At 41.7% G+C, this 22938-nt stretch overlaps 1 protein-coding gene across 2 annotated transcripts in view; it reads left to right on the top strand.

Moving 5' to 3' along the window:
• adamts6 (ADAM metallopeptidase with thrombospondin type 1 motif, 6) overlaps window positions 1-22938 on the top strand; it is a 388783-nt gene that overhangs the window by 188468 nt on the left and 177377 nt on the right. For both annotated transcript variants that reach the window (XM_085971193.1, XM_085971201.1), the window contains 2 exons: window positions 6431-6474; window positions 8119-8224. In XM_085971193.1, coding sequence (XP_085827319.1) covers window positions 6431-6474; window positions 8119-8224 — 150 coding nt within the window. The remainder of the gene's footprint in view (window positions 1-6430; window positions 6475-8118; window positions 8225-22938) is intronic.

Below are 22938 nucleotides of genomic sequence, written 5' to 3' on the forward strand. Positions count from 1 at the left end.
TTGGGAAGTGTACAGCTGTGAAATGTTAGGCTTTATACCACTTTTGCAGCTTTCACCTATTCACAGCAATCCACAGTCATTGAGAACCTGACATACTTACCTGATGTGATACCCACTCTCCGGGAACCTTGTTAAAAACCTGGTAAAATGGTAAGTACATGGGAAAATGGTGCTTAACTACCTTTACCAAGCTTTTAAGTATCTAAATTGGCTGACCCGCCGCTTGGTGTCGGGTATGTTCAGGGATGACAGACCTGTCACTTGGGAAACTGACAAGGAGGCGGGTTTACAGCAGGATACCGACCTGCTGTCAATCTTTGTGATTTTGACAGCGGACCTGCCTCCAAACCCGCACTCTGAGCGCCGGCAAAATTCTGGCCGAAGTATTTGTTTAATTTCTCTGCCATTTCCTTATTTCCCATTATAATTTCTCCTGTCTCAGCCTGTAAGGGACCCACATTTACTTTTGCTAATCTTTTCCTTTTTACATACCTATAGAAGCTTTTACAGTCTGTTTTTGTGTCTCTCGCTAGTTTACTCTCATTCTATTTTCCCTTTCTTTATCAATTTCTTGGTCCTCCTTTGCTGAATTCTAAAATCCTCCCAATCCTCAGGCTCACTACTCTTTTTGGCAACATTATAAGCCTCTTTGATCTAATACTACCTTTAACTTCTCTTGATAGCCACGGTTGGACCACGTTTCCTGTGGGGTTTTTGTGCCTTAACACAAGGCAGAGCTTCGCTTCCATCACATTTAGTATTAAGCAGCACTCTAATAAAATACCTTGCAGCTTGAGTTTTTCTACAGCTTTGGTATCCATCACAAACCAAGGAGCACCAACAAAGTTCAGATGTGTTCATTTATATCTCAAGGCAAGCACGAACTGTTGAATTTTCTGCTTTGGGTGCCACCTTAGCACTTGGTTTGATGATCAGATGGCTCTACACTCCTGGATTATTTTAGTTCCCATTGGTGAGTGGTGCAGCAACTCCAGTATGGTCTGCTGCCAGAGTTTTGGATGGATAATGGTATTTTGCTTTGTCAACAAGTGAGGAGGAAATTCCTTTGCTTTGATACGCCGTAAATCAGTCCCTGGTGTCAGAACCAACAACTCACTCACATTCTTCTTTATTCTCTCTACCTAATCAGTTCAGGATAAAATTAAAAATTAAAAAATCAGTTCAGGATACAGTTGACGTTGTCATGAGCTGAACAGCTGACACCATCATAATAATACTGTCTCTCATAGATCCTCAATTATCAGCTACAACAGTTAAGTTATTCAGAATTAGACCTATCCATCACTATTGCAAACAACAGGCAACCTCAATTCTGTTGCAGGGAGAGGGATCATATAGTTCCCTTTCTAGACAATCTGCTTTCCCATGATCGCCCTCTCTTTCGATGCCTTCCTGTTAGTTCCCTAATTCATTGGGTCTTGCAAAAGGCTCAGATTGAGGGATTGACACTAAACCTGGTTGTCTTGTTTTGGTTAAAGAAGGAGTGGTACTTGGAGTTAAGTTAGGTTTTCTCACTCATCATGTTGCTTTGTCAGACAGATCTCCTATCTCAATTGGACGGCCAGATTTGGTATCTAGCTAGCACCAAACAACTTTCTTCGTTGTTCTGACTGTTGAATGGACGCAGGTTTTAGTAATGATCTCCCATTGTCTGCAACCGATAGATCAGCAATTGCAAGAAAAGCCTCTTCCAACAGAAATTAAGATGTAAAGTGGAAAAATATGGTTCTGCAGTTATGAAATTGATTCCATCTCCCGTGATCCTATATTATTGGAGTACCAATAACATATTCATAAATTTGGATTGATTAGAGTTTTGTGTGTGTCTTTAAGGCAGCAGTAATAATTTTCAAAGTTCCAAAGATCCCTTGGAGAATATCTCCTTGGTTCATGAAGGAATTAAGGTAACTTAATCAAAACAGGATTGTCAGTGTGACACTTAGACATATTTTTTCCTAAAACATTTAGGGGGCTAAATTCGGTTGATTTGCGCCTCCCGTTAGAACGGGGTGCAAATCAACTAGTGCCTGGGTGCGGTGCTGCTAACGCCTCTTGCGAAATTCAGCGGGAGGTTAGCGGCAGTGCTAACCATTAGCGCCGTGCAGCACTGTACTGCCAGTGATGATGTAATCACCGTGCGCAGCACCCCGCTCGCGCCCCGGCTGTAATATTGGGTGGCGCCCCCCGACTTACCGCCAGACGCTATGTCTGCCGGGGTCAGGGGGGCCTACCTGCGGTTGGGGCGGCGCTAGTTAAAGGGGAGGTGGTGGGCATCCATTTTTGTTGCTGGCTGCCTGCCAGCACCTGCCCCCATTGCTGTCCCTGGCCCCCGTGAAGCATCCCCCCCACCCCCACGGGGTGCCGACTGCTCTCCGTGAACCCGGCACTCCTCTTGAGTGCCGGGCTCGTTTGCCGACACTCCCCATCCCTGGTGGCCCAGCTGGGCTCCGGGACACGTTGCAGCAGGCTCCTCCCCTTTAATAAGGGGAGGAAGGCCTGCAGTTTCGCGGCGCGGCACGACGTACCGTGATATTTGCTCGCAGCGCCCCAAGAAGGACGCGGGGTACTTCCAGTAGCACCCCCTCTCCCTCTCGGGGCGCTACTTGGGAAAATCGGCCACAAGGGCACTAACATTTTCGGGGCGCTACCCAATTTTTACCCCTTCAGGTTCCCATTGTTTGAGTCACTGCATATATGGAACCTAAAATTTTTTACTGTTAAAATAGCTTTATTGACTTAATGATGCTATAAGAGGGCATAGAAAACCTCAAGATCTTGTAGGTGACCAATTCTACCACACATAGCATGGGTACAGGACTATATTGAGGCTCCATCCCACAATACTGTCCAGCTTCCATCTTTCTCAAGAATAGTTGCTTGATTTTTGCTTGCCGCCTCATCCTTTGGAGATGGAGAGGTATTTCCAGTCTGTCAGTACTAAGTGGGCCTTGAACCAAAAATTTCTGTAGAACCAAACAATTATTTGTTTCTTAAGGGACTCACATTCTTTTTAAACTGAGGCTTGCCAGATTGCTGGTAAAGTGCATGCACCATTATAATTAATTTGCATGAAGAAAATCTTAGTTATTATTCTTGTTCCATTGCCATCTCATAGGTAATATCAACAAAGCTGGCTTTCAAAATGCCTGATAGGTGCATACATGCAGCAATCCTTAATCATTACGCACCACTATATCAAACCAGTCTTATGGAGATGCTGAAAGGAGTATTGCATGACAGGATAAAGGGATACATCAGCAATTATGAAAAAGAACACACTGTAGGGGTAATTTTATGAAATTGTGCCTCCAGGGAGAGCCTCATCTGCCAAAAAGTGCAATTTGGTAGAATTATCCATTATATGAGAAGTGCCAGTGAATCATAAATTTATATTCTGAAAAAGACTTGATTGCTCTTTGCTAGATCTGTTCTTAATTGATCTGTTAGATGGTGCAATATTAATTGATCTGTTAGATGGTGCAATATTAATTGATCTGTTAGATGGTGCAATATTAATTGATCTGTTAGATGGTGCAATATTAATTGCTCTGTTAGATGGTGCAATATTAATTGATCTGTTAGATGGTGCAATATTAATTGATCTGTTAGATGGTGCAATATTAATTGATCTGTTAGATGGTGCAATATTAATTGCTCTGTTAGATGGTGCAATATTAATTGATCTGTTAGATGGTGCAATATTAATTGCTCTGTTAGATGGTGCAATATTAATTGATCTATTAGATGGTGCAATATTAATTGATCTGTTAGATGGTGCAGTATTAATTGCTCTGTTAGATGGTGCAATATTAATTGATCTGTTAGATGGTGCAATATTAATTGATCTGTTAGATGGTGCAATATTAATTGATCTGTTAGATGGTGCAATATTCATTGATCTGTTAGATGGTGCAATATTCATTGATCTGTTAGATGGTGCAATATTAATTGATCTGTTAGACGGTGCAATATTAATTGATCTGTTAGACGGTGCAATATTAATTGATCTGTTAGATGGTGCAATATTAAGCACCATCCTACGCAACCACCAGCAGGACTAACTCCTTGGGAAGGCAAAATCGGGCAGATGCGAGGAAATTCCTCTCCAATTATTTAAGCAAGAAAGCAAGCTCCATGATACATCAATCGACATACTTGACTAATCACCAACTCTTCTCCCTCCCTCCATCCTTGTCTTCTGTCTGAAATATCCCAGTGTCCCTCGGCAGGACTCATACTTAACAATAGAATCAACAAGCCAGGCAGATGATTGAACATTTCAGGTACATTTCATCAGAACTATTGGAAGGCTCACATCTGAAACATTAACTTGTCTGTTCTCTGCAGAGATGCTGCCTGACTTGCTGATTGTTTGCAGCACTTTCTGTTTTTGTTTCAGATTTCCAGCATCTGCAGTATTTTGTTTTTTGAACTGAAGCTTTTCATCTCCATTACCATCAAGACATCTTTAACACACATAACTAATCTGCCTTTTACTTTGCATGCCTTCAGAACAATCTATAACATTGTAAATATATCCTCCTCCCCCTATCAATAAAGTACATTATGTTATAATTTCCATCCTCAACATAGACCTCCAGAGTCCAGATCTCTACTTTTGTCTCTTAGGCTGCTGATATTTGTGTATAGAAATTTGAAGCAATCACCTTCCTTCTTCATCATTGCCTGTTTATCACCTTTCCCTGTTAAAATTACTACCACATGGTTCCCTCTCTGTTTCCCTACTTTCTGGTCTTCTCTCCTTTTAAGATCCTCTCTAGTTCAAATTCTGCTAAATTTCCAAGTTGACCACTTCTGCGTTATTTTCCCTCCTATCAAGATATCTAGGTTAAAGCCTTGAATTGTACTTTCTTCTATCTTTTCCAATTTAAATCCATTCTACTGTTCTTTTCCCCCTCTTTGCAAGGACACGACTAACAGTTTAGCTTAGGTGAAGTCGATTCATTTGTACAGCTTCCCCTTGTCCCACAACTTGTCCCAGTATCCTAGAGATCTGACATGCTCCCTTTTACGTCACCTTTAAAGCCATGTGTTGATGTGTCTAGTCTGCCTTTCCCAAACTGGCCTGGTATGTGACACTGGGAACAATCCTGAAATTACTTCCATTGAAGTCCTGCTTTATAATCTAATGCCAAACTCTTCAAACTCCCTTATAAGATCTCCATCCCAATCTTTCTTATGTCACTGAATGTCACATGAATCATGATTTCTGAGTGATTACCCTCGCTTTTTGGAATCTTTTCCATCTGTTCTATATTTCCCTTATTGGCACCAGGGAGGCAACACATTATTCAGAACTCCTGCTTGCAGTTGCAGAAAAGACTATCTACCCCTTTTAATAACATAATCTCCAGCCTGCCTTTTCTTATCAACATTATTACTTCCCCATCCCCCACCCCAGTAACCACTTCCTCCAGGGTGCCACGGTACCTGTGATTTCCCTGAAATGCCTGCAAGATCCATCTTCCTTTTGTCGGGGTTACAAGTCAGTCCATATCCCAGATGATGTGTTTGACGAATGAAGATAGACACCTATTGAGTAGGGTCTTCTTCAGTCTTCAAATGGAAAGCATCCACTACATGTACCAAACCTTGCTGTACTGACCTTTTCAGCTTGAAAATTATGTGTATCTTCATATATTGCTTAAAATATTTTATTATAGTGATTATATACGTTGCTTTGCCTCTCCTGGGGAAAGAACTTGACACCGCTCAGGAAAGGCACAACTTTTATGTGGTACATGAGGGAGAGTAATGGAAGCAACACCCTAATGTCATGATGTTGCTGCCACTCAAAATGTGTTAAAAGGGGTGTCACTTCTGCAGTTCACAGTACTGTTAACCTGGACTTATCCTATTGGCTTGGGGAAGATGTTTTCCAGTCAAGGAATGAAGAAGACCTGATTAGGGAAGTATTCTATCTTTTTAATAAATGTGATGTACTTTTATTTAGCCATTCATATAACTTTTTAAAAATATGCATTAATCTGACCATTTTCGAAGCCCTTCATCGATCTATAGTTCAAATTTTATTTATTTTTTACACAAAAAAGCCCCAGATCCAACCATTTACTATGGCTGTATCTCCAGACATGCTGCATCTCTTCACCTCAAACCGTTTTCTTTTCACTGAGGCTTGTGATTACAAAGATCAAGATTAACTTTTTTAAACTGGCAGGTGTCCCATTGGCTTGAAGCCAGATCCTGTAAGCGTGCTGTTCACATCATTTTCACTATAGTGCTGAAAACGGCAATACTAGCTGGCAACATATAATTTCACCGATCATCATCTACGAGTGTTAACTGTGCTATGTTAATGGAATAGCTATAAAAAACAAAACAATATTTTATATGCTACTGAATTCTTCACAATTTCTCCCCCTTGTAGATATGACATCTGCACCTATAAAAACAAGCCTTGCGGAACCCTGGGTAAGTTTTTTCTGCTGCAGCCAATATTGTTTCCCCGTTGTTCTTATTGATCCATTAACCTTTTACTTTGATGCCAGTTGTTTTTTTTTAACCTTGAAAAGATAAAGCAGTTTATTTTAGATTATTTTAAGTCGCCCTTTAGGATTATTCGAGGTTTAAATTAGGTGAAGCATTGTTCTCTTTTTTTTCTATCCTTGCAGTAGGCTTCTTCAAAACAAAATGTAAACTCTCATGTAATAGCAAAATACCGCGGATGCTGGAAATCTGAAATAACAACAGAAAATGCTGGAAATACTCAGCAGGCCAGGCAGCATCCGTGGAGAGAGAAACAGAGTTAACGTTTCAGGTCTGGGACCCTTCATCAGAACTGGAAAAAGCTGGAGATGTAACAGATATTAAGCAGGTGCAGAGACAGAGGGGGGGGGGGGGTTTAGGAGGGGAGGAAGGAATAGAAAGAACACCCTGTGCTTTTGTAAGAGGCAGGAATGCTTCCAGTAATGCACTAGCAAATATATTCTTGTATCACTGGCCCTTTCCAATTATGTGTTTTTTTCATGGTAACTACTGTTGTACCCTCTCATCCTGTCGGGTTATCTTCAGAAGATGACCATGATTAACAATGACAAATCTTATTGATACATTGAGTATTACAGCCCTGTGACTACTTCTATTTTGCCTACACAGCACATAAACAAAAACACACTTACATGGGTTTCATATGATGTGCACAAACCACTTGAGTTTTAATGTCACAATTTTATGAGGGTACATTTTACATTCCACACTAGCAGTGCAAATTTGTAAAATTACTCCATGATGCATTCTGGGTTCTTGACTGTGCTGTAATTTGCTCCAGCACAAATGTTATGCAATATTTATTGCGTGTGATTTGAATATAATTGCAACACATAATCTGTCACTTCTACCAATGGTAGAAATTATATAATCAAAAATTGCTGACTGATGCTTTCTAATGACAGTTTGCTCATAAGCTTAAATTATATTGGCTTCTATAATGCTTAAATACTCCACTGCAGGTTATACATTGTTTAAAATATATTATGGTCAGATGCTGTATTTTTCATCAAATACTTAAATATTTTCTTATGCATAATTCATTACTTTAAAAAAATGAAGGATAAATTCCTCAGAGCTATTTTATTTCTTCTATTTATAAAACAGTTTCACGTGACAGAAATTCAAACGTGTTATAAAAACACTTACCTATTTCAACAATTTGCTGCAAAATTACTATTCCAAAAAAAATTGCCTGACAATAAAGTACATTTTACTTCTTGCTAGGTAAGAATAGAAAAAAAAATAGAAATGTTGTTTTTAGATCCCTCTTCAGGCTCAAGTTTCAGGTGGTCCCAAGTTACCAGAAGTAAATTTATAAATCTAACCCCTAGTCTAGACGTTTTCCAGCGCTGGCTGTGGCTCAAAAAAAATTAATGTCTGGCCTGTAAAGTGCAATTCCCTCCAGTGAATTCGCAAATGACTATAAACTTAACCTTGTGCCAATTATTCCTTCTGTGTACGTAGGTTATATATATCTAAAAAAAAAGAACCTAAGCCTTTATAACAAGAGTATTTAAGACTGAAACACCTTGGCTTGACCCTTTGTGTCTCCCTCTGTTTATTCAGGCTTGGCCTCAGTGGCTGGAATGTGCGAGCCTGAGCGAAGCTGCAGCATCAATGAAGATATTGGCCTGGGTTCAGCATTCACAATTGCACATGAGATTGGTCACAAGTGAGTGAATTAAAAGTAATCCCTATTCCCAATTTTAAAATGAATTCTTTGTATATCTTTGCCAAGTTTACAGAAATGCAGTTTTTAGTAACTTGAGGTGATATTAGTTTATGAATCCTAACTACAAATGTCAAAGAAGTGATATTGCCCCCATTGTGCCTCCCTCCTGCCAGTAGTACAGTAGCTGTAAATATATGCTTGCTTTAAAAAAAAAACAGTATTTTTTTAAAATAAGGTAATGCTTCATCTTATTATTTCACCGCCCCCCCCACACCTCTTCCCCTCCCCTTTTACAATTGGCTTTTCCCACACAGTGTGTTATCATTTTGGCTTCTGCCAATAGCACTCCGGACTGACCATTAAGAATTGCACAAGAACAACTCAAGGGTGGTTCTAACTATGATTTACATTGGGGAGTGACTGGTCTTCAGTTTTCACTTTCCAATATTGACATGGTTAAAATTGTGGTGCAGACTCGATGGACCGAACGGCCTCCTTCTGTGCTGTTCTATGATTCTATGAAATTGGGAATTCCTTAGTGTGGAGGGACACAGGCAAGAATGCACATCCCACCGCTCTACTGCATCTTGCGTTGTTGCAATGATCCACTGCACATCACGCCACCCAACTGATTTATTGTGTGTGAAGTTTTTAATCGGAGGAATGATTAAATTAATATGAGTGTAACTTGTTAAATTTAGTAAAGGAGTTGGCATTGTTTGAAAATGATAAGATGCATGGAACTCTTAGTGCATGACAGTGATCACATCCTGAAAATTGCTTCAACTGGTGGGCTAGCCCAGGGCTGAGGAACCAAAAACCATTGCAGCTAATAAAACGGGAGGCCTACTGCTCAGTGTGTAGTAGGTGATGTTTTTTTAGAAACTATGCTAGAGGCAATTTGTTTTGTTGTTGGTCTGATCTAATCAACTGTGATTAATCTTGTGGTAGTTTTTAATCTTTAAAGATGTGTAATATTTATCATATGAGATCGTTGTCGTACGTGTCTTCACACTGTTCCCTTTGGGGAACTGTATGAAGTGGTGGAAGGATTTCTGGCCGTGATTAACGCTCCTTCCGTGACTGTAACCATTTTCGTACCAGCCATTAGGGTGGTTAGTCCTATGGCGGGAGGGTTTTACGGGCTCCCACAACCCATACGAGGGGGGGGGGGGCCACCCACACCCACGGACGCAAGTATCCCGCTGGATGTCAACCCAGAATTTAGAGCCGGAGCTCCGACTCCACTTGCCGGGACTGTCTGGAGCGGGGTTCGAAACCCTACGCCTTCTGGCCCAGCGGCGGGGATGCTACCGCTACGCCAAAGGTCCACTCCATCATATGAGATGTGAGGCAATGAAAACTGAATTTCTTAACTTAACCAATTTCACCTGTAATAGTTCCTTTTATCCCAGTCTAAACCATATCATTACCATTTGTGAACCAGCACTGAAGAATACAATAATTTAACAAAATCAATCCTTTAATAAATGTTTTCAATGCAGCAACTATCTTTGCAAAATTTGCTATGTTACGCACTTTATATCCAGTCCATTGGATTCCACAGCCGATATTGTTAATACTTTTGACTCTAACTCCTTGACATTTTGCTCTCCACAATGTGGAGAGTCTTAGCATATTGTGGGAAAGATGATTTCTCACCAGAGGAAATGGGGAGGAGGGGAGAGTTTTCTTTATCTGAATGCTTTCACATGGGAAACAATACAGAAAATAACCCCTCCCCCAACCTGTTATTTCCTTAGTGATTGCTTCGGTATATAAATGTAGGGAAGGTTTAACACTCAAACCTTTCTGTCATTTTTTTCATAAATCACAGAATAAAATGGTTTCTACTCCCTTACTTCATGTGCAAACACAGGTGTACTCAAATTTAATTTTGAAAGCAGCAGTCACAATATTACCCACAGCTTATATTTATGAAGAAAGGTAAGGGTTAAATATTTTCATTCTAAAATTTGACACATTGTAGTATTTAAACTATATATCTACTTGTCCAGTTTTACAGAAGTGTGGAAACTGGCAAATTTTAGCACATGTTACGTATATTCAGAAAGCAGTTTAGTATCCATCATTGATAAATGTTATCAAATGCCAGTTCTAACTGAAATAAGCTCAAATGAGTGTTTCTTGAAATGCCAATTAATTAAAGGGCAACCACCTGCACAATACATTTACTTAAATTAGTCAAATCTATCGTTGTGCAACTTCCACATGATATAATTCCAATTAATATGATGTTTTCTCCCCTCCCAACCTCCTGAAAATGTTAACTCCTACCCTGGGCTACACAGCTGCCAGTCATTCATTTTTCTTGTGTGAACTTCAACAGTTGAACCTAATCCCTCTCCCACCCAACATCCACATACCAAAAAAGTGCGATTTTTACAAACCGAACCACTCATGCTGCAGTCACGTATCGGGTGAGAGTCAGTTCATGTTTAAATATCTGACTTTCCCATAGGAATGAGTTAAATTCTCTTCCCGTTTCCTTTCTACTCTTTAATTGAAATGATAGAGACATTGGGCTCGATTTTCCAAGCCCCGAGGAGGTGGGTTTGGAGGTGGGAGTGGTGGGAAAATTGCAGAATCCAATGTCCCAGGAGGCGGGTATCCAACCTGTGCTGGAAGCCGCCTCCCCGAGGCGGGAAGGGGATTAGTGCCAATTAACTGCCTGTTAACAGGTAGTTAACAGGCAGTTTTTTGCCTAATCCCTATTTTTAGCCCTGAAGTGTGGGCTTCCCGACGGCTCCAAACCACGCCAAGTTAGTGAGGTGGGCCGTCGGTCTGTAGGGGTTGGAGGGGTCGAGATATCCGTTGTGCAGGTGAGTGATGGGTGCATGTGTGCAGAGGTAAGTGTGTGAGGTAAGTGTAAAGTGTTTTAATAAGTTTTACTTACCTTTACTTTCTCCTGCAGGCTTCCTCCCTTCAGTTCTCGGGAGTCCCTCAGTTCACCGGCACAGAAAGCAGAATGGCCGCTGAAATGTCAAAATCTGCAGCATTCTGCTTTCTGGTCTGGAGAGATCTCTAACTGTGTCTGAGTAGAAGGACTCAAGTTAGAAGACAGATTGTCAGTGTGTGACAGCTTCACAGAGCTGTCAGACGCTGATTTTTCATCTGCCAAAAGCTCTTGACAGATGAAATGTCAATCACTGACGTCACCAGTAACCAGGTGTCCCTTAATTGGCCTGTTGAGCCCACTGGGCAGGCTTAACAAGGTCAATCAAGGGAAAATAGCGTGGGTTGGCCACCAGTCGATGGAGGCTGGACTACAACCTAAAAAGTGGGAGACCCGCCTCCATCACGTCCCCATTGACAAAATCCAGCCCATTGGGTTGCCCCAATGTCATCGACCAAAATAATCTAACAAAAGTGAAAGTGGCCCCCTTTTTAGAGGGACACAACTAATACAATCCAAATCATAAAAAAGAAAGGAAACGTAACAAATTAAATAATAATATTTTCCATATCTACTGTGCATGGGCACTCCAGTCCCTGCGGTTCCGGCAGACACCGCGTGCTCCTTTTCCAGGGCCACCCGGTCCAACGCTTTCTAAACCTAGTCTATGACTCAGCTCAGCTCAAATAGTTCAAATGGCACAGAGTGCATCGGCTCCCGGACTCAAATGAGCAATGACTTGCTTGTAAATATCAGCATAAATTATTGCTCCTGACTGATTGTGGGAGATCACAGGCATTGCAGGTGGTATGGAGTGCTGTGGTGTAAAAACTTGTGATTTAAGCAGACAAGTGTCCCTCTTAAGCCAAGAATCCTACTAAAAAGACAGCAAGCAGAATATGAACATAAAGCATGGAAGAATAAAATGTCACCCGTCCTCTCCAGTTCATCCCTGGCACAGATCATGTACACTCCGTCCTCTTATTGACATCACCCTACGTATTTAATCTCCCTGGGAATCGTTCTGTAAAACTTCTTCCTGCCACCCACAGTAATTGAGCTAAACTCCAGATTTTCTATCTGACTCTACATTATTCCACTCTGACTCATTGGCTTTCCACTGCCAATGTGTAAGTGAATTGTTGTCTGTTACTTTCTGCTTCGCAGGTGATGATATTCAGGGTGTAAGAACTGCTGTGATTAGACAGACTTGTAGCAAAGAGGTGAACACGGAGTCAGGAACCTCCATATGTAGAAAGATTTTTGGGATGGCAGGCTGTAACTAGTTGGGTACCGCAAGGATCAGTGCTTGGGCCTCAGCTATTCACAATCTATAACAATGACTTGGATGAGGGGACCAAATGTAATATATCCAAGTTTACTGATGATACAAAGCTAGGTGGGAATGTAAGTTGTGAGGAGGATGCAAAGAGGCTTCAAGGGGATATAGACAGGCTAAGTGAGTGGGCAAGAACATGGCAAATGGAATATAATGTGGAGAAATGTGAAGTTATCCACTTTGGTAGGAAAAATAGAAAAGCAGAGTATTTTTTAAATGGTGAGAGATTGGGAAATGTTGGTGTTCAGAGGGACCTGGGTGTCCTTGTACACAAATCACTGAAAGTTAACAGGCAGATACAACAAGCAATTAGGAAAGCAAATGGTATGTTGGCCTTTATTACAAGAGGGTTTGAGTATAAGAGTAAAGACATCTTACTGCAATTATATAGAGCCCTGGTGAGACTACACTTGGAGTATTGTGTACAGTTTTGGTCTCCTTACCTAAGGAAGGATATACTTGCCATAGAGGGAGTGCAAGGAAGGTTCACCAGACTGGTTCCTGGGATGGGGGGATTGTCCTATGAGGAGAGATTGAGTAGACTAGGCCTATATTCTCTAGGGTTTCGAAGAATGAGAGGTGATCTCATTGAAACATACTAAATTTTTACAGGGCTTGACAGGGTAGATGCAGGGAGGATGTTTCCCCTGGCTGGGGAGTCTAGAACCAGGGGTCACAGTCTCAGAATAAGGGGTCGGCCATTTAAGACTGAGATGAGAAGAAATTTCTTCACTCAGAGGGTGGTGAATCTTTGGAATTCTCTACCCCAGAGGGCTGTGGAGGCTCAGTCATTGAGTATATTCAAGACAGAGATTGATAGATTTTTGAATATTATGGGAATCAAGGGGTATGGTGATAGTGCAGGAAAGTGGAGTTGAGGTAGAAGATCAGCCATGATCTAATTGAATGGCAGAGCAGGTTCGAAGGGCCTACTCCTGCTTCTATTTCTTATGTTTTTACGTAAAAGGCAACGCTTCTAAGGGTGCCACTAAAATGTAATGTCAAGTCCAGCAAGCCCTCATCACTGCAGTTTGGGAATTGTTTGATGCAGAGAAATCTATACCATTATTCCATAGTAATGACATAACATTTATACAGTAACACCTTTAGGGGTTGAAATCCTACTAGGCCCGTTTTCAGGCCTGAAATGGGCACCATGCACAGAGTGCACGCCCCAACTCGTTGACCTGAGGCTAGATGGTAATTGGGCCTTGAGCCTTATCAATATTATTTGGACGAGCTGCTGGTGCCTGTTGCGCCTCCACAGGCAGCTCGTCCATTTTAAGAAAATGAATATCGGCCCACTTGCCTCACCGGCGAATGGCCTGAAAGCAAGTCCCGGGGAAGGTGGGGGGACAATTGGGATACTGAGAAGTCGGGGGTGCTCTCCTGTTCCTCCTGGCTCCACAGCAATAATGTTTTACATTTTTTGTAAAATAAAAATTACCCACCACCGAAGAATCCTGATGCCTGTTTTAGGTGGCCCTTGGAGACACCTGGAAAATGGTCTGACCCAATGTCGAGCCGGACATCTTTCTGGCATACATTAGACGCAGGACGTTGGTTCCTGACATTGGCCCACACGGCGCCCATAAAACCGAATTTCTATCCGATCAGCACAGTTTCATTTCTAAACCATTGAATCTTCAAAAGACTATTTTTAACAAAAGAAATACATTTTCATATGTACACGTACACACATACTCCAATTATTTTCACATGTACAAGATAGAACCCCTAATTACTTTCTCTGGCATTCCCTATGGAACATGTTTCTGACTGTCAGGCTGATACCAGTCCAGTTTGCTTTCCTATCACTCTGATTCATTTATTTTTGTATTTTTCATCCCACAATATGCTCCACTGGTCAGAAGACAACTCTGTTCACCCCGCAGATGTCTCAAGACCCCTGGTTGACTCAACAGTATGATCTGCTCTTAAGCTATGTGGAAAAGGTCCCAGCCCTCCTGCACAGTTTTCCACCCTCCCATCTTGCCACTCCTTGGTTGAGTCACCAGGGGGAGGCATGCAGGAGTGTCCTGCCAGTTTTTCCTCCCTCTCCCAGATGATTTAAAGTTATATTTTTTCCAGAGCAATGGATACACGCAATAGGCTGCCAGCTAAGGCACATATGTTTAAAAAACCTTGATTAATTTATAGTTTGGAACTTTGGTGTTTATGGCTAGAAATGGTCAAATTTTATAGAACCTTTTCAAAGGAGATGAATTGGTTAGAATCCATTGCAGAACGGGTTAAACGAGCTCTATGGAATAACTACAGAAAATGCTGGAAACACTCAGCAGGTCACACTTGGCTCGGAAGATCAGGAAGTAGAATCAGTATGGGTGGAGTTAAGGAATAACAAGGGGCAGAAAACACTGGTAGAAATAGTATATCGGCCCCCTAACAGTAGCTATACCATTGGACAGAATATTAATCAAGAAATAGTAGGAGCTTGCAGCAAAGGTAATGCAATAATCTTGGGGGAGTTAATCTTCATATAGACTGGACAAATCAAATTGGCAAAGGTAGTCTAGAGGACGAGTTCATGGAATGCATTCGGGATAGTTTCCTAGAACAATACGTCATGGAACCAACTAGGAAACAGGCTATTTTAGATCTTGTATTGTGTAATGAGACAGGGTTAATTAGCAATCTCATAGTAAAGGATCTTCTGGGGCAGAGTGATCATAATATGATAGAATTTTACATTACATTACTAGAGTCTTAAACTTAAATAAAGCCAATTACATAGGAATGAGGGGTGAGTTGGCTAAGGTAGATTGGAAAAATAGATTAAAAGATATGGTGGTAGATAAGCAGTGGCTAGCATTTAAAGAAATATTTCATAATTCTCAACAAAAATACATTCCATTGAGAAACAAAAATTCGATGGGAAAAGAGATTCAACCGTGGCTAACTAAAGAAGTTAAGGATAGCATTAGATTGAAAGAAGAAGCTTATAATGTTGCAAAGAATAATAGTAAGTCTGAGGATTGGGAGAGTTTCAGAAACCAGCAAAGGTTGACCAAAAAATTGATAAAAAGGGAAAAAATAGAATGAGAGAAAATTAGCAAGAAATATAAAAGCAGATTGTAAGAGTTTCTACAAGTATGTAAAAAGGAAAAGTGTAGCAAAAGTAAACGTTGGTCTCTTAGAGGCTGAGACAGGAGAAATTATTATGGGGAATAAGGAAATGGCAGAAACGTTAAACAAATATTTTATATCTGTCTTCACAGTAGAAGACACAAAAAGCATACCAAAAATGGTGGGAACCAAGGGTCTAATGAGGGTGAGGAACTTAATGTAATTAATATAAGTAGAGGAAAAGTACTAGAGAAACTAATGGGACTAAAAGCCGACAAATCCCCTGGACCTGATGACCTACATCCTAGGGTTCTAAAAGAGGTGGCTGAAGAGATAGTGGATGCATTGGTTTTGATCTTCCAAAATTCCCTAGATTCTGGAGTGGTCCCAGCAGGTTGGAAGGTCGCAAATGTAACACCACTATTCAAGAAAGGAGGGAGAGAAAAAACAGGGAACTACAGGCCAGTTAGCCTGATATCAGTCGTCGGGAAAATGCTGGAATCCATTGTTAAGGAAGTGGTTTCAAGTCACTTAGAAAATCATAACATGATTAGGCAGAGCCAAAATGGTTTTATTAAAGGGAAATCGTGTTTGACAAATTTATTAGAGTTTTTTGAGGATGTAACTAGCAGGGTAGATAAAGGGGAACCAGTGGATGTAGTATATTTGGATTTCCAAAAGGCATTCGATAAAGTGCCACATAAAAGATTATTACACAAGATTAGGGGTAATATAGTAGCATGGATAGAGGATTGGTTAACGGACAGAAAACAGAGAGTAGGGATAAATGGATCATTTTCAGGCTGGCAGGATCAGTGTTGCGGCCTCAGCTATTTGCAATCTATATTAATGGCCTAGATGAAGGGACTGAGTGTAATGTATCCAAGTTTGCTGATGATACAAAGCTAGGTGGGACAGTAAGCTGTGAGGAGAACACAGAGGCTGCGATTTTGTCAATGGATGTGGGTTGGGAGCGGGTCAGGTGGTTTCCGGCTTCCAGTCCTGCCCCCAACTACATCCGACCCACGGACGTGATTTTACGTTGATTGACCTTTTTAAGCCCACCCTGCGGGCTTGCCGGCCAATTAAGAGGAAGCCGGTCAGATGACGTCATTTGATGACGCGTCATCTGCCGGTTTTCTTAAAGGGACCTTGCACAATTTTTTTTTGACAGCTCATTTCGCAGTGTTTGACGGCATTGAGGCGCTGCAAACACTGACAATCACTGTACAAAGGTGAGCTCTTGCACCCAGGCTCTCCAGTGACTCCCTCCATAGGTTGAAACAGATGGCAGCTGCAGGTGAGGTGACAGGAGCAATCTGTCACTGGTGAGAGAGGTTCTTCCAATGAGGTGGCATTAGACATCATTTTCAAAACTTGTTACCTAAAGAAATGTGTAAATGCATTAAAAATGATTTTCCCAACATTTTCTTACCTCTGAGACTCACCAGTGCACCATTGGATCCTTCACACTACTTTTGCAGCTGTCATTAATGCAGTAACATTACAGCAGACTCCCAACATGCCATACTTACCTGGCGTGGTGTTCGGACATCGAGAAGCCCGAGGCAGAAGCAGCAAAATTAAAAAATAGCCTGTTAACAACTCTCAATTACCTGTTAATAAGCAGGTAAGTGGTTTTAATTCTCTTCCCACCACTAGGTGTCGGGTCCATGTGCAAATCGGGGAGCCGACACTTGGGAAAATTGTTAGGAGGCGGGTTGACGGCGGGATCGGACCCCGCTGTCAATCAACATGATTTTAACCTTTGACCTGCCTCCAAATCTGCCCTCTCAGTGCCGATAAAATCACAGCCAAAGAGTCTGCAAAGGGGCATAGACAGACTAAGTGAGTGGGCAGTATGGTGGCAGATGGAGTATAATGTGGGGAAATGTGAGGTTATTCACTTTGGTAGGAAGAATAGAAAAACAGAATATTTTTTAAATGGTGAGGAGCTTTCAAATGTTGGTGTTCAGAGAGATTTGGGTGTCCTCGTGCAAGAAACACAGAAAGCTAGCATGCAGGTACAGCAAGCAATAAGGAAGGCAAATGGCATGTTGGCCTTTATTGCAAGGGGGTTGGAGTATAAGTGTAAGGAAGTCTTGCTACAATTGTACAGGGCCTTGGTGAGACCACACCTGGAGTACTGTGCACAGTTTTGGTCTCCTTATCGAAGGAAGGACATACTTGCCTTGGAGGCGGTGCAACAAAGGTTCACTAGATTGATCCCTGGGATTAGAGGGCTGTCCTATGATAAGAGATTGAGTAGAATGGGCCTGTACTCTCTGGAGTTTAGAAGAATGAGATGAGATTGCATTGAAACTTACAAGATTCTGAAGGGAACTTTACTAAAAGGCACTTTACAGCCTTCTGGATAGAGTTCAACAATTTCAGATCATAACCTCGGCCTCTATCATCATATATATATTTTTCATCCACACTTTTTTTTTCTGTGTCTTTTTTTCTTCACTCCCACATGGCAGCTGTCTTTCATTCTGCCAGCACAATTTACACTTCATCTAGAGCCATCCTTTGTTTCTTAACCTGTCCCTTTACCATCTCCTTTTGCCTTGAATATCTCTTAATGTCTCTTAATCTCTCCTGCCTTCCATCCTATCACAGACCTTCCCTTTTGTTCTTTCATCCCCTCCCCCCTTTCCCAGCCCCTGCACTTGCTTAAAAATCTGTTCCATTTTCTGCTTTTTTCCAGTTCTGACGAAAGGTCATCGACCTGAAACGTTAACTCTGTTTCTCTCTTCACAGATGCTGTCTGACCTGCTGAGTATCTCCAGCATTTTCTGTTTTTATTTCAGATTTCCAGCATCTGCAGTATTTTCTTTTTGTAAGATTCTGAGGGGGATTGACAGGGTAGATGCTGAGAGGTTGTTTCCCTTGGCTAGAGTGTCTAGAACTAGGGGGCATAGTCTCAGGATAAGGGGTAGGCCATTTAAGACTGAGATGAGGAAGAATTTCTTTACTCAGAGGGTTGTGAATCTTTAGAATTCTCTGCCCCAGAGGGCTGTGAATGCTGAGTCTTTGAGTATATACAAGGCTGAGAGAGATAGATTTTTGGACTCTAGGGGAATCAAGGGATTTGGAGATCGGGCGGGAAAGTCGAGGTGATGTTGATGATCAGCCATGATCTTACTGAATGGCGGAGCAGGCTCGAGGGGCCATATGGCCTACCCCTGCTCTTACTTCTTATGTTCTTATGTCAGGCAGCATCTTTGGAGAGAGAAACAGAGTTAATGTTTCAGGTCGATGACCTTTCTTCAGAACTGGAAGAAGTTAGAGATTTAATGGTTTGTAAGCAAGTACAGAGCCGGGGGAAAAGGTTGGGAGGAAAGAAAATGCTGGAAACATTCAACAGGTCAGGCAGAATTCTTGGCTCTGTACTTGCTTATAAACTGTTAAATCTCTAACTTCTTCCAGTTCTGATGAAAGGTCATCGATCTGAAACGTTAACTCTATTTCTCTCTCCATAGGTGCTGCCTGACCTGCTGAATATTTCCAGCACTTTTATGTTTTTATTTCAGATTTCCAGCATCCACAGTATTTAGCTTTTGTTTTAAGATCTGTGGAAGGAAGGTGCTTGATGGCCCAGATGTTCTTTCCTCACTCCATGCTATCTTATGTCCTTACAACTTGTTCAGGACTGCAGAGACTCATCCCTGGGAGTAGCTCGAGTGAGAATGTCATTTAAAATGGGAAATCAAGCTCGTTTCTCCTAGTTGAGAGTCTAACACTATGGCATTGTAGCTGCTGATGTCACCCCTGCTATGATGCTCCTGCTCTCTAAACCCTGAGCATGTCCGCAAAACCAGTGGGGAACCAGAATCCTATGACACTGATCCTGGGTTGTCATTACAAAATAAAATCCAGAAGTTTTGTTTAAATTGTCCATGACTTAATTAATCCTCCTGAAGTTATGTGATGTATTAAGATAATAGGAATGACCTCACACCCACTAAAATAAAGAAGTGGTAGAGGTAGCAGCAACAGCAGGAAATGACAGAGGTTTAAATGGAAATAAACAATATATCGGACTGAATTTTCCTGAAAATTTTTGCCATAGTAATGGCGCATTTAGGGCATATGCCATTATTATGGTGCCGATATTCTTGGAAGTTATGGTATGAGTGATGTGCCATTACTTGCATCACCCATAATTTCCTGGGACTCTTAAACCACTTTGCCGAAAGTCAATAATAGCTCTGTCCCTCATTGACACCGCACCCCCCCGCCCCAGCTCAACCATCAAAATCAATGGTGATCGCAATTTTGCTGAATTAAAACTACTTTGATTGTTGTTACACAGAAACATAGAATATAGGAGCAGGAGTAGGCCATTCGGCCCTTCGAGCCTGCTCCGCCATTCAATGAGATCATGGCTGATCATCCAAATTCAGTACCCTGTCCCTGCCTTCTCTCCATATCCCTTGATCCCTTTAGCCTTAAGAAATATATCCAACTCTTTCTTAAATATATTTAATGAACTGGCCTCCACCGCCCTCTGTGACAGAGAATTCCACAGGCTCACCACTCTCTGGGTGAAGAAATTCCTCCTCATTTCAGTCCTAAATGGCTTACCCCTTATCCTTAGACTATGACCCCTGGTTCTGGACTCCCCGGCCATCAGAAACATCCTTCCTGCATCTAGTCCGTCCAGACCTGACAGAATTTTATAGGTTTCGATGAGATCCCCTCTCAATCTTCTAAACTCCAGCGAGTACAAGCCCAATCGACACAATCTCTCCTCATACGTCATTCCTGCCATCCCAGGTATCAGCCTGGTGAATCTTCGCTGCACTCCTTCCATGGCAAGAACATCCTTCCTCAGGTAAGACGATCAAAACTGCACACAATACTCAAGGTGCGGTCTCACCAAGGCCCTGTACAACTGTAGCAAGACATCCTTGTTCCTGTACTCGAACCCTCTTGCTACGAAGGCCAACATACCATTTGCCTTCTTAACCGCCTGCTGCACCTGCATGCTTACCTTCAGCGACTGGTGCACAAGAACACCCAGGTCTCTTTGCACTTCCCCATCTCCCAATCTATTGCCATTCAAATAATAAACTGCTTTCCTGTTTTTGCCACCAAAGTGGATAACCTCACATTTATCCACATTATAGTGCATTTGCCATGTTTCTGCCCAATCACCCAACCTGTCCAAATCGTACTGGAGTTGCATGACATCCTCCTCACAGCATACCCTCCCAGCCAGCTTTGTGTTGTCTGCAAATTTGGAGATATTACATCCAATTTCCTCGTCCAGATCATTAATATATATTGGGAACAGCTGGGGTCCTAGGACCGATCCTTGCGGTACCCCACTAGTCACTGCCTGCCACTCGGAAAACGATCGCTTATTCCAACTCTTTGCTTTCTGTCCGCCAACCAGTTCTCTATCCAGGTCAATACCTTGCCCCCAATCCCATGTGCCTTAATTTTGCATGCTAATCTCTTATGTAGGACCTTATCGAAAGCCTTCTGAAAGTCCAAATACACCACATCCACTGGTTCTCCCTTATCTATTTTACCAGTTACATCCTCAAAAAATTCCAGATTAGTCAAGCATGATTTACCTTTTGTAAATCCATGTTGACTTTGTCCGATCCTGTCACTGCTTTCCAAGTGCTCTGCTATTACATCTTTTATAATGGACTCTAGCATTTTCCCCACTACCGATGTCAGGCTTACCGGTCTATAGCTCCCCGCTTTTTCTCTACCACCTTTTTTGAATAGTGGGGTAACATTGGCTACCCTCCAATCCATGGGTACTGCTCCAGAGTCTATCGAGTTCTGAAAGATGACCAGCAATGCATCTACTATTTCTAGGGCCACTTCCTTAAGTACCCTGGGATGTAGATTATCAGGCCCTGGGGATTTATCAGCCTTCAGTCCCATCAATTTTCCTAACACCATTTCCCTACAAATACTGATTTCTTTCAGTTCCACCCTTTCATCAGACCCTATGTTCCCCAGCATCTCTGGGAGGTTATTTGTGTCCTCCTTTGTGAAGACAGAACCAAAATATGTATTTAGTTGGTCAGCCATTTCTTTGTTCCCCATTATAAATTCCCCTGATTCTGACTGCAAGGGACCTACGCTTGACTTCACCAATCTTTTTCTCTTCACATATCTATAAAAGCTTTTACAGTCAGTTTTTATGTTCCCAGCAAGCTTACTCTCATATTCTATTTTCCCTTTCTTAATTAATCCCTTTGTCCTCCTTTGTTGAATCCTAAACTGCTCCCAATCCTCAGGATTATTGCTTTTTCTGGCCAATTTATATGTCCTCTCCTTGGATCTTATGCTATCCCTAATTTCCCTTGTTAACCACAGTTGAGTCACCTTTTTTGTTTTATTTTTATGCCAAACTGGGATGAACAAATTCTGTAGCTCATCCATTCGGTCTTTGAATGTTTGCCATTGCCTATCCACCGTCAAACCTTTGAGTGCCATTTACCAATCAATCCTACCCAACTCGCTCCTCAGACCATCGTAGTTTCCTTTATTTAAATTGAAGACCCTAGTCTCTGAGTCAACTACTTCATTCTCCATCTTAATGAAGAATTCGAGCATATTATGATCGCTCCGACCCAAGGGGCCTCGTACAACAAGATTGCTAATGAATCCTTTCTCGTTACATAACACCCAGTCTATGATGGCCTGATCTCTGGTTGGTTCCTCGACATATTGGTCCAGGAAACCATCCCGTAAACACTCCAGGAATTCCTCCTCCACAGTATTGTTACTAATTTGGTTGGCCCAATCTATATGTAGATTAAAGTCACCCATGATGACTGCTGTGCCCTTATTGCACGTTTCTTTAATTTCCCTTTTAATGCCATCCCCAACCTCCGCCTTACTGTTTGGAGGTCTATATACCACTCCCACTAACGTTTTTTTCCCCTAAGTATTTCTCAATTCTACCCATACAGATTCCACATCATCAGAGCTAATATCCTTCATTACAATTGTGTTAATCCCTTCTTTAACCAGTAATGCTACCCCACCTCCCTTTCCTTTTTGCCTATCTTTCCTGAATATCGAATACCCCTGGATGTTGAGTTCCCAGTCTTGGCTATCCTTGAGCCACGTTTCCATAATCCCAACCAAATCGTATTCATTTACCTCTATTTGCACAGCCAATTCATCCACCCTATTATAAATGCTCCTCTCATTAAGACACAAAGCCTTCAGGCTTGTTTTTTTAATGCTCTTAGACCTATTAGAATTATTATTTACTGTGGCCATGTTTGATTTAAACCGTTGATTTCTCTGACTGCCACTTTTGTTTTTCTCCTTCCTATCTTTTGCTTTTATCCTTGCTTCCCTTTCCTCTGTCTCCATGCTCAGGTTCCC

This window comes from Somniosus microcephalus, chromosome 2 (genome assembly GCF_052327205.1).
Source record: "Somniosus microcephalus isolate GS21.2 chromosome 2, FLI_Smic_1.0, whole genome shotgun sequence".
NCBI lineage: Eukaryota > Metazoa > Chordata > Chondrichthyes > Squaliformes > Somniosidae > Somniosus > Somniosus microcephalus.